This window comes from Mesoplodon densirostris, chromosome 13, assembly GCF_025265405.1.
Source record: "Mesoplodon densirostris isolate mMesDen1 chromosome 13, mMesDen1 primary haplotype, whole genome shotgun sequence".
In the NCBI taxonomy this organism is placed as follows: Eukaryota; Metazoa; Chordata; class Mammalia; order Artiodactyla; family Ziphiidae; genus Mesoplodon; species Mesoplodon densirostris.
Genome location: NC_082673.1, coordinates 49,107,711 through 49,120,875, shown reverse-complemented (window position 1 = coordinate 49,120,875; position 13,165 = coordinate 49,107,711). Strand labels below are relative to the sequence as shown.

The following is a 13,165-nucleotide window of genomic DNA, read 5'->3' as shown; positions in this document are numbered from 1 at the left end:
AAAAAACAGAGTGAACTATAACCAATCCAAGAAAGTCAGATTTTCACCTTTCTATGAATGACTTAGATATTTTCTTTTGTTTTCTTCTACCCATTTGTGTTATACACTAAGAAAGTTGTATTTTTCATAAGTTCAACATTTTCAGGATCTGGGAGTACACCGTACAGTGATACAATAGCTATGAAGAGGTGTGGAGAGGAGTTGGGGCGTACTCCACCTGGTTGTCATCAACTGAATATTGGAATTTTTTGGCAGATCCTTGAGCAAGAGCCAGTGAGGCCACATAGCCTACAAGTGCCACTCCAAAAGCTTCAGTGATTACTGCAGAGAGGATGTTCATTGGGGGAGCTCTAGGTGGAGGAATTCTGTTGAAAGAAAGACCATATTGAACTCATCAACTTTCATGTTATTTCTGTAACAACTTGAAGTGAATTCAACTATGACAATGACTCTGAAGTTTACATAGAATACATGAAATATCCTTGAGAAAACCAAGCAACCTTGCTCTTAGAAGCCTTTTGTTTTCAACATTATTTAGCAGAAAAGCAAAATGACAAAGAACACCACAAGGACAGCTCTGTGCATCTAACTGGCATTCACTCCCAGAGAATCAGGTTATAGCACAGAAAATTTGACTCAACAAAAATTTCCTGTATCAGAACAAAAGCAAATCTGGAGCATTCTTTCATTGAATCTTCTTAAACTTTTATTTGGCTGGCATTAGAAACTGTATTTCCTGCCTTGAATACTGCAGTGCTGTATGCAAACACTAGTTTACTGTGAGCTACGATTCTTGAGCTAATCCTTAAATTTTCCATTGAGTTTATAATCTTAATTATGTTTTTTCACATGATTATTTCACAGTACACTTAACTATTGTTAAAAAAGAGACAACAGGCCCACAATGGAGTCACTTGTGCTAAGCCCCATGTAAGCAAACCAAGAATTAATACCTAATTTAAATGCAGTTTCAGCCTTTCCCAGGAATGTAACCTTAGCCAGTCAATCTAGAATTACCTGGTCAGCACTAGCGACGTAATTGCCCTTCTGTCTCACATAGGAAAGTGACCTTGCCTGAAACAATCCACTCTTTGCTAGAAACTTCCTTTACCTGCCCTTCCCCTTCTGACTATAAAAGCCTTTCATTTGTACAGCTCTTCAGGGCTCCTTTTGATTTGCTAGATGGGTTGCTGTTCAATTAAGGAATTGTTGAACAATGTCAATAAGACCTCTAAATGTACTCAGTTAAATTTTGTTTTTTGATTCTATGTATCACATGTTAAGAAAAATATCTATAAAGTGTCCAGCTACACTCTGTTGCAAAATACAGGGCCACAGTTAGCTGTTTCTCAGTCTTAAATAACTGTTTAAAATATTTCTTCCAACTAATACACAGTCATTGTCTTTTTGAAAACCACTTGAGCCCAGTATCATTGTTTATTTATCCCTGATGATGGTTTGTGACACTTACTTCCCCTCTTTAAAAAAAAAAAAAAAAAAACACTCTGGGGCAAAAGTAGAAGAAAAAGGTAAAATAATTGATGCTGATTTAATACTGAGCATGTAAATTGAATGCTCAGCACTTTCATATTAGCAGTTTTATTTAATTCTCCCCACAATCTCCAGACCAAGTACCACTAATGCAATGTATAGAGGAGAAAACATTTTGAGAAATGTATCTAAACCACAAAATGAATTCAAGCTCAGCTCCATTTCTTATCAATGCCATATTTTTTCTATGATTCTTTAAGAAGATGGGTCTGGAAATGTTACTCAAAATAAAGAAGAATTAGACTGGATGGAGGAGAGGCATGATTTTTTTTTACCCACCCCCTCAAGTTTATCCCCAAGTCAAATTGATTTGTACAATTACAAGCCCTAAGATATATGATACATAAAAGTGCTACCATTTCAAACTATAAGAGCGTTTGTTTCATAAAAAATTGAGCTTTTCTAATTATTAATAATGATAAACTAAGTTAGAGAAAAAAACAATAAACTAAATTTGAAGGTGAAAAGTAGAGAAGCCTTTAGAAAACACAAGTTGATCCCAATAATCACTATTAGCCTATATCTTTAGCATAAAGGCTAAAGACAGGATTTTTAAAATTATCTTTTTAATCTCTGAGAATTTTTCTACTGTCCCTCCATTTTAATGTAGTTAGAAGCCAAACTTTGGGACTGGAAAATAAAAATATAGAAGACTCAGCAACTCTAACTTTGTCCCAAATTTATAAATATTGGTGTATAGTACAGCCCATTAAAAGAGATAACTCCTTTCTCCCCTAAGATGACTTTATTTTCTTTCAGGCTATATTTGGAACAACATTTTGTCTTTTTAGGCTGAACACTTCTTCTTGTTAATCTTCCTCTTAGTGTCCTGAGGAAGGCTTCAAGACAGGTGGGGAACATGTCCTCGTCTCCACTTCCACCCTCTCTTTCACGATTGTACACCACTCATGCCTATAGGTTTGCTATTTCAGATGATGCTTGTGTATTTTTACTATGTTTTAAGTGAAATAAAAATAGTCATAGGAATATGTGAGTGGAATAGTGAAGACTATATCCTAGAGCATGACTCTAATTTGGAAATTCAATGTCTTGCTTTCTTTTTCAAATAATATTCATGTAATTTCCAAATATTTTACCTGAAGCGATGTTGTATAAAATAGTTATCAACTTCCTAAGTAATTGATAAGCAGTCTAAGGAGTTATTTTTTCTTTATTATGAACTGTTTTTTTCTATCATTGTAAAGTAGAAATTAATTGGAATTTTGTCCCATAGAGAGTCTTTGAAAGAAATGAAATTCTTATCCACCTACCCCCAGTTGCTTCCTCCATCAAAAAACAAATGAAAGAAGAAAGAAAGAAGGAAAGAAAGAAAGAAAGAAGAAAGATAGAAGAAAGAAAGGAAGGAAGAAAGAAAGAAAGAAAGAAAGAAAGAAAGAAAGAAAGAAAGAAAGAAAGAAAGAAAGAAAGAAAAAAAAATTTAAAAAGATTACATTACCCTTTTGGAATATGACCAACTACTTCTAATCCATATGTGTTTTCCATATTGGTACAATAACAAGTAAATGATGCAGCAATAATCTGTGTGGTTCCATTTGAAAAAAGAAAAAGAAAATTATTCCTGGCTTCTCAAACATCTAAAAACTATTTTAAAAAGTAAACATTGTTCATGTGCCCTATGATTTTCTCGAGTAATATAGCAGTGGCACAGATTTTTAAAGACTAAGAAGAATTTTAAAAATCAAAAAATCCCTCTGGAATTTGACAGCACTTAATTTGCAGTCTCAAAAAATAAATGGCATTACAATAATACAACTTTTCTTATATCCTCCCCAATTGTATCTGATTCTGAAGGGGAGCAGAACACAGACTATAGGAATGTGTGTGTGCATGCGTGCATGCTTGTGTATGTACAGATACCACAATCCAACCTAAATACTTGTCTCTTGTAATATGAAGGGATGCTTTATAACACAGAGCGTTTTCCCTCCATTGCAGCAACCACCTAAGAGTCTAAGATGTTGCATCAATATTCCTAATGTAGGTTAGTAATCAATGATGATTTACAGTCTCCTTGAATAATTTTGAGTTTTGCTATTTCTTGAAGTAAAATATCCTAGTTAGTAATGTGTCAGACTTGATACTTTTGAAATTACCTCCCTGGAGTCTCAGGTGCCTGACCCTCAGTTATATGATATAATGATATATAATAAGTGAAACCAAGTGTTTGCAAATATCCATGATCACCTTTAAAATGTATGTTCAGAATTCTGTTCAGCATTTGTTTTTACCAGCCATGCCACCTTAATGTTTTCCATCCATTTTCACATTTTTTTCACTCTTCTGATAATTTAATAGGTGCTGTAAATTTCACATGGTTATCATATCAGTTTGATATAACTATTTATATACTACACTTTTTTGTTTAAAAGAGACACACTAATTACCTATTTAAAGTACAAATTTACCATATACATGGTCAGAAAAAAGATATAACAGAATCACACTAGCAAAATAAGGAATATCTAACAATGCCCGATAATATTATTTTGTAGGGATTTTTCCTGTGTATTTCTGTTCTCTGTGATGATATTTAACTCAATTTATAGAAGTTTTTAAAACATCGAATAGACTTAAAAAGCAAAAGAGCCTTGAGGATATTTTTTAAAGGCAGCAAAACTCTACAGGTTATACTTTAAACTTTATAAGATATTGTGCTATAATTGTATTTTCTACAGAATATAGTAGTAGTTAAAAGTTCAGACTATTAGGTTGGAATCAGAAGTATTAATGTATTCAAAAATTTCTAAGCCAATTAATACATTTTAATTGTTAATAATTTTCATGAAATATTGTGAGCTGTAAAAGAAAATACACAATAGCCACAAGATGCTGGATCCTTATTGAAAATGGAAGAATACATGGTGTTTAATACACATAGGCAATATTAAAATTAAGTAATCTAAGTCACTAACTTGGTCTTTTAGGGTTCTAATCTGGTCATCCTCCAACTGTAGCTCTCCCCATAAAATGGGAGTTTTGTGGGGGCAAAAGGAGGTACCCAACTCAAACCTGGACTCCTCTTTCTGGACCACACCCTGAATCGTCAGGAATCTATAATTTCCTGCCTAAATGGCTCCAAGTCTACTTCCAGAATACCTTCCTCAGGTCTATACTTCCAGTGTAGCTCAAGGAAAGGCTAAGGGACAGTTGTGGGGCAAGGGTATCCACAATTATACTTATGAATCCCACTGTAGATGGGATAGACCTGAAGTAGGAAGAGAAGAGGCAGGCCAAGGGACTGGCTTTCCCCTTGCTGCCACATTCTGGCAGAACCCAAAGGATTAGGAGAATTCTCTATTTTAACCTGACTTTCAAGGTAATCACTAAGGTGTTTTAGTCAAGAGAGGAAAATAGAACCTATTTTATTTAACATTTTGATCTACAACTCTTAAGTATTTGGGCCTGTATTATTATTTTTGCCTTAGGTCTTACACATATTAGGGGCAACACTGTATAAGGAGTACCTTTTATTTTTTGTAAGGATAATTCTTACAATTTTTGTATTGAATGAACAACTGTCTTATTCAGTGTTTTATTCAGTATTGAATAAAAGAGTTCAAGATTCTTCTTCCCCAAGGTTATTTTCAATTTCTGGTTTCATGAAACATATAATCAAGCTTCCCAGGATATAATAAGTATTTCTTAATACCTATAGGACTTTGGAATAAAATATGTTTCACAGTTGTCTCCATGAAAACTACTAATAATCATAGTACCCTCCACTTGTCTGGCTTATTTGAAATACACACACATATACAAGCACACACACATTATATCGATTACATATGTTATATGTATCTCTACAAATTATACAAGGCCTAATTATGGAGAGAAGCCATCCACCTTAGTTATGCATAAAAAAAGTCATATCCCTCAGAGACAGTTGCCAATGTGCTAGCCTTATACATTTACATAAACCTATACCATTTCAGCAGTATGAAGGGATATTTCAATAGGTGAAATTATTTAGACACCACTTATCATATACATGTATATAATCCAAAGACCATTAAAAAACTAAAGCCAATTAATAATAAGTAAGTTAGTAGACTGTGGTTGGCTTAACATTTCATTTTCAATGTAATGCTTTGTTTAGTTAAGAGTTCCAATTAGAGGCACTTAATATTTCAAAATGTATTTTTTAATGCCATAAGCCTTAGGAGCAAAGTACAATTTGTTGCTTTGCCAAGTACAACAACAACAACAAAAATCTTACAGAATCAGCCCTGGCTAGTGAAAATCATGAGTATCCTTTAATAAAGCAAAATTGGGTCAATAAAAACTGTGTCAATAAATTTATCAATCATTAATGGACATTTGTCTGTTGATAATATTTCTATGCAAATAAAATATCAATAGGATGTGGTATCACTTTTTGTTGCTTTAGAAGAATCATGCCAGAGATCTTTTGGGTCTCATACTTAGAAATGTCTCCTTATTTAAAATCTTAAGCTACATGTTTTCTTATTTACCTAAAAAAATACAAGCATCTGTGAAAATTGAAAACACGTCTGCCTCCTTTTTAAAATTATTGGCTCAACATATTTCCTGTCTTTACATTAATGTATAGCCATGCAAATTAGCCCTGCTTTAATGAGAGACAGGATTAGCTGTGGCTTACTTTAGACAATAATGTGAGCCTCTGCAGGTTACCCACAGCAACTGCAAGCATTGCAGGGCAGAATGCTAAATGTTGATTCATACTTACCAAGACTAAGTCAATAGGAAGAACAATTTTAATTTTCCTTTTAAACCGTTCATTCAGCTCTTTAACAAGAACAAGCACCACGATGCTCAGCAAGGATAAGAGCAGTGCTTCCAGTTGCACAGACTTGATGTTTTCAAAGACATATGCATAGATCTACAGTAATGAGGAAAAATACAAACAAAATTCAGGATCACCCACAATATATCAAAACTAAAATCTGGCCCCCAAATGAACTCAGTGATGTTTTGCAAAAAATAGCTGAAGGGGTGGGAAGTGGAAAGGTGGGGCATAGAAGGGTAGTCAGTGCTGATATAGAGCAAGCTATAATTCATTTGCATGTAGAAAATTGCTTTGTCCTTGATTCTTCCACCAAACTCAGCGTTTGTTCCTTCCTACATAAGGACACTACTACACTTCCAGCTCCTCCCCAGACACTTATGGGCGGAGATGCTAAAACTCATTAGCTACATGCAGATTCATCATTAAGAGCAAGTGAGGGGGCTATAGGATCCCTTGAACCCCACCACTCTTCTTCAAACCCCAGAATCAAAATACACACATACTTTAAATATCAATGGATACATCTGGAAGCTAATAGCTCTGTGTAAGGAGATATTTGTGTTAATCTGTATCTTCCAAATTTTCTCTTACAAAGATATATGACGTATAATTTTAAAGGTTTCACATAGGCCTTAAATGCTTATCTTCAAAATGTCTCAACTCCTCCTTTTCTTCAAATATGTTAAATCTGATTTTTATAAACTCATTTCTATTCATCCACAGCTGATTTATTAAGTCTAGTTTCAAGTGATAGAAACTAGTTTTTATTTTAGCATAAAGACAATTCTTACAGTAGCCCAACTTGGTGGTGTTCTTTGCCCTCTCTTTTTGGTATCTCAAACATAATTTGACCACAACTAAAAATATTGGATTAAAATACTATATAGACAACATATCAAAAGAATTTATATAGACTATGTTCCTAAGCGTCTCCTAAAATTCTGCTCAGTAGATTTCCTCATTGAACCCATCTGATCCAGGGATCAGGAACATACCTGGAGTAAATGAGGTACATCAGGTTATCTAACATGGATTCTATATATTGAATATTATCATTAACACTGTAACTCTTTCAAACTAACAAAGAAAATATATTCAGTTAACATGGAGCCTTGTTGGGTGAAAGGGATTGGGGTAATGTAGAATCCAGAATCTCCTTTGTCCACACAGTTAGAAAAAATTGGTTGTGTAATCAAATACATTAAGGAATAATTAGGGGTCAGATAGCTTTACTTGTTACCCTTTTCACAGCATTCTAGTATTCCACACTACTTGGAAAGAAAATCAGGTACTACAATATTATGGTTATCTGAGATGCAGACAATAATTTTCCTCTCTGCCTAAGCTGTGGATAATAACTCTTCACAGAACTCCTATAGCAAGTGAAGAAGCAGGTTCCATTTCTCATAGTTACCCCTTACTCAAAGCCCAGGACAAAAATCCAAAATGCTACTCAAAGAAATATATTCTATAGTGGATGGAGTCAGAGGGATGTCAAGAAAATTTGGTCCAAATACACAGCTTTCTGATGATTTATTATGATCCAAAGATAAAATTGAGACTATCATTCAGATGATTTGCCAAGAATAAAACAAACATCCAAACATTTTAAAATATTTAGAGGATTATTCCTTCTGTTTTATCCATGGTATTAAAAGTATGCCATGACAGTGCCTGTATAAGAAATCAGAGAAATGTGAAAAACTCACAAGCCATACCAAATTTGCTGTAATGTGCATTTCTAGAACATGTGTTTGCAGTAATAAAAATAGCCACCCCAGAATGAAAGGAATGAGAAACACTCCCCCAGGGTTTTTATTGTCTGTCTGAACTAAACTACAATTTGTAGAGCAAATTACATCGCACAAGATGCTCCAGAAGAAGATGGGGGTGGGCAGAGGCTTGTTACAACCAGCACGAAGAACACAATAGAAAAATAGGCTGATGAGGAGTTATACTAATGACTATCATGTGGACCCACATGGAGAAATCACAGCTAAAGATGGCTTGTAGGAGATGGGTGGCATTTGGAGGTAGAAATAGGGACAGGGACAGGCATGTGCAAACACACATACATGCATACATTTACACATGCTCATTTAATATAGGTCTAGGCCTCCTAAAGATACATTGACATTTCTCATTTCTAATATAAATCGAGTCATTTGGATATGTTATCACACACTACACTTCAGTAGATAAAAATTCCTATTGAAGATCATCATTCATTTCCCAGACCTCAGAGAAGCAATGATAGTTTATATGTGTATAGATAAATAAGTAAACTATTTCATCAGAACTGACCAATCTGTTTTATAAAATAGGAGTTTAGTTCAGTTTGAGACTATAATATTAGTAATTCTTTAAACTGGTCATTTAATATAACTTGACATAAATTGAAAAGTATCAATATATATAAACTAATGCATTTTGAGATATTTCAAAGAATGAAAATAGACTATCCAACATATACATATATTATTTTTTATAATTTTCTTTAGAGAGGAGACTTTTCTGAAGCACTTAATGTACATTTACACACACAAACACATTCATACACACCATTACTTATATAATATGTTTTTATCTGACTTGGACATTCTTAATACATTTTTCATTTCACTGATGGATTCTCAACTCCTAGAATAGTGTCTGGCAGATAGCAGGCACTCAATAAATACTGTTGAAAGAATAAAAGATTTGGTCTAACATAGTAATAGTAAACAATAAATCTGTAAATAGGAATAGATGTTACTTTGAATAAGCAGAATGATGGAAGAACTCACATTCCTCTTTTCTCACTATCAATACTTAGCTATATCATATGAAGGGGATTTGTAGTTATCATTTATTTATTCACTCAACATATATTTTTGATGTTCATTCTGTCTATATTTTTTAATTTTTATTTTATATTAGAGTATAGTTGATTAACAATGTTGTTAGTTTCAGATGTACAGCAAACTGATTCAGTTATACATATGCACGTATCTATTATTTTTAATATTCATTTCCCATTTAGGTTATTACAGAATATTAAGCAGCATTCCCTATGCTATATGGTAGGTCCCTGTTGGTTATAAATTTTAAATATAACAGTGTGTATAAGTCAATCCCAACCTCCCAATCTATGCCTCCCCCTCTACCTTACCAACTGATAACCATAAGTTCATTCTCTAATCTGTATGTTTCTGTTTTGTAAATAAGTTCATTTGAATCATTTTTTTAAGATTCCACATGTAAGTGGTATCATATGGTACTTATGTTTCTCTATGAGACTTACTTCACTTAGTATGATAATCTCCAGGTACATCCATGTTGAGGCAAATGGCAATATTTTATTCTTTTTAATGGCTGAGTCATATTCCATTGTATATGTGTACCACATCTTCTTTATCTTTTCATCTATATATGGACACTTAGGTGGCTTGCATGTCTTGGCTATAGTAAACAACACTGCAATGAATATTGGGGCACATGTATCTTTGCGAACTATGGTTTTCTCTGGATACATGCCCAGGAGTGGGATTGCTGGCTTATATGGTAACTGTATTTTTAGTTTTTTTAGTTTTTTTTTAACATCTTTATTGGAGTATAATTGCTTTATAATGGTGTGTTAGTTTCTGCTTTATAACAAAGTGAATCAGTTATACATATACATATGTTCCCATAACTCTTCCCTCCTGCGTCTCCCTCCCTCTCACCCTCCCTATCCCACTCCTCTAGGTGATCACAAAGCACCGAGCTGATCTCCCTGTGCCATGCAGCTGCTTCTCACTAGCTATCTATTTTACATTTGGTAGTGTACATATATCCATGCCACTCTCTCACTTTGTCACAGCTTACCCTTCCCCCTCCCCATATCCTCAAGTCCATTCTCTACTAGGTCTGTGTCTTTATTCCCGTCTTACCCCTAGGTTCTTTATGACCTTTTTTTCCCCCTTATATTCCATATATATTTGTTAGCATACAGTATTTGTTTTTCTCTTTCTGACTTACTTCACTCTGTATGGCAGACTCTAGGTCCATCCACCTCACTACAAATAACTCAATTTCATTTCTTTTTATGGATGAGTAATATTCCATTGTATATATGTGCCACATCTTCTTTATCCATTCATCCAATGATGGACACTTAGGTTGCTTCCATCTCCTAGCTATTGTAATGGAGCTGAAATGAACATTTTGGTACATGACTCTTTTTTTTTTTTTTTTTTTTTTGCCATACGCGGGCCTTTCACTGTTGTGACCTCTCCCGTTGCGGGGCATAGGTTCCGGACCTGCAGGCTCAGCAGCCATGGCTCACGGGCCTAGCCGCTCTGCAGCATGTGAGATCTTCCTGGATCGGGGCATGAACCCATGTCCCCTGCATCGGCAGGCGGACTCTCAACCACTGCGCCACCAGGGAAGCCCTGGTACATGACTCTTTTTAAATTATGGTTTTCTCAGGGTATATGCCCAGGAGTGGGATTGCTGGGTCGTATGGTAGTTCTATTTGTAGTTTTTTAAGGACCCTCCATACTGTTCTCCATAGTGGCTGTATCAATTTACACTCCCACCAACAGTGTGGGAGGGTACTTTTTTCCCACACCCTCTCCATCATTTTTTGTTTGTAGATTTTTTGATGGTGACAATTCTGACTGGTGAGAAAGGATACCACATTGTAGTTTTGATTTGCATTTCTCTAATAATTAGTGATGTTGAGCAAGTTTTCATGTGCTTTTTAGCCATCTGTATATGTCCTTTGGAGAAATGTCTGCTTAGATCTGCCCATTTTTTGATTGGGCTTTTTGTTTTTTTGATATTGAGCTGCATGAGCTCTTTGTATATTTTGGGGATTAATCCCTTGTTGGTCTCATTGTTTGCAAATATTTTCTCCCATCTGTAGGTTGTCTTTTCATTTTTTTAATGGTTTCCTTTGCTGTGCAAAAGTTTTTGAGTTTAATTAGATCTCATTTGTTTATTTTTGTTTTTATTTCCATTAATCTAGGAGACAGATCCAAAAAGATATTGCAGCGATTTATCTCAAAGAATGTTCTGCCTATGTTTTCCTCTAAGAGTTTTATAATATATGGTCTTACATTTAGGTCTTTAATCCATTTTGGATATTTTTATGTATGCTGTTAAAGAATATTCTAATTGCATTTTTTTACATGCAGCTGTCCAGTTTTCCAAACACCACTTATTGAAAATACTGTGTTTCCTCCATTGTAGGGTCTTGCCTCATTTGTTGTAGATTAATTGACCATAGGTGCATTCGTATATCTCTGGGCTTTCTATCCTGTTCCATTGATCTATATTTCTGTTTTTGTGCCACTACCATACTATTTTGATGATGTAGCTTTGTAGTGGAGTCCGAAGTCAGGGAACCTGACTCCAACAGCTCCAGTTTTCTTTCTCAAGATTGCTTTGGCTATTCATGGTCTTTATGTTTCCATACAAATAGTAAAGTTTTTTTTCTAGTACTGTGAAAAATGCCATTGGTAATTTTATAGGAATTGCATTGAATCTGTAGATAGCCTTGAGTAGTATAGTCATTTTGACAATATTGATTCTTCTAATCAAAGAACATGGTATATCTCTCCATCTGTTTGTGTCATCTTTGATTTCCTTCATCAGCATCTTAAAGTTTTGGAGTACAGGTCTTTTGCCTCCTTAGGTAAGTTTATTTCTAGGTATCTTATTCTTTTTGATATGATGGTAAATCGGATCATTTCTTTAATTTTTCTTTCTGATCTTTCATTGCCAGTGTATAGAAATACAACAAATTTATGTGTATTAATTTTGTATCCTGCAAATTTACTTTACTCATTGATGAGCTCTAGGAGATTTCTGGTAGCATTTTTAGGATTTTATATGTATAGTATCATGTCATCTGCAAACAGTGACAGTTTTACTTCTTCTTTTGCAAATTGGATTCCTTTTATTTCTTTTTCTTCGCTGATTGCCATGGCTAGGACTTCCAAAACTATGTTGAATAAAGGCAAGAGTGAACATCCTTGTCTTGTTCCTGATCTTAGAGGAAATGCTTTTAGCTTTTCACCATTGAGTATGATGTTAGCTGTGGGTTGGTCATATACGGTCTTTATTATTTTGAGGTATGTTTCCCCTATGCCCACTTTTTGGAGAGCTTTTATCATAAATCGCTGTTGAATTTTGTCAAAAGCTTTTTCTGCATCTACTGAGATGATCATATAGTACTTATTCTTCACCGTGTTGATGTGGTGTATCACATTGATTGATTTGTGTGTAGTGAAGAATCCTTGCATCCCTGGGATAAATCACACTTGATCTTGGTGTATGATCCTTTTAATGTATTGTTGGATTCAGACTGCTAGTATTTTGTTGAGGATTTTTCTGGCTATGTTCATCAGTGCTATTGATGTGTAATTTTCTTTTCTTGTGGTATCTTTGCCTGGTTTTGGTGTCAGGGTTATGTTGGTATTATAGAATGAGTTTGGAAGTGTTCCAAACACTGCAATTTTTTGGAATAGTTTCAGAATGATAGGTGTTAACTCTTATCTAAATGTATGATAGAATTTTCCTGTAAAGCCATCTGGTCCTGGACTTTTGTTTTTTGGAGTTTTTTTAATCACAGTTTCAATATCAGTACTTGTGATTGGTCTGTTCATATTTTCTATTTCTTCCTGGTTCAGTATTGGAAGGTTGTATCTTTCTAAGAATTTGTCCATTTCTTCTACGTTGTCCACTTTATTGGAATATAGTTGCTTGTAGTAGTCTGTAATGATCCTTTGTATTTCTGTGGTGTCCATTACAACTTCTTTTTCATTTATAATTTTATTGATTTGAGCCCTCTCCCTTTTT

The 13,165-nt window shown here is 34.4% G+C and overlaps 1 protein-coding gene across 1 annotated transcript in view; it reads right to left on the bottom strand.

The window, feature by feature from the left end:
* Positions 1 to 13,165, bottom strand: part of SLC26A7 (solute carrier family 26 member 7) — a 194,097-nt gene that overhangs the window by 69,683 nt on the left and 111,249 nt on the right. The window contains exons 5-7 of the mRNA XM_060116089.1: positions 6,281 to 6,433; positions 3,008 to 3,090; positions 218 to 365 (exon numbers count right to left, since the gene is read on the bottom strand). Coding sequence (XP_059972072.1) covers positions 218 to 365; positions 3,008 to 3,090; positions 6,281 to 6,433 — 384 coding nt within the window. The remainder of the gene's footprint in view (positions 1 to 217; positions 366 to 3,007; positions 3,091 to 6,280; positions 6,434 to 13,165) is intronic.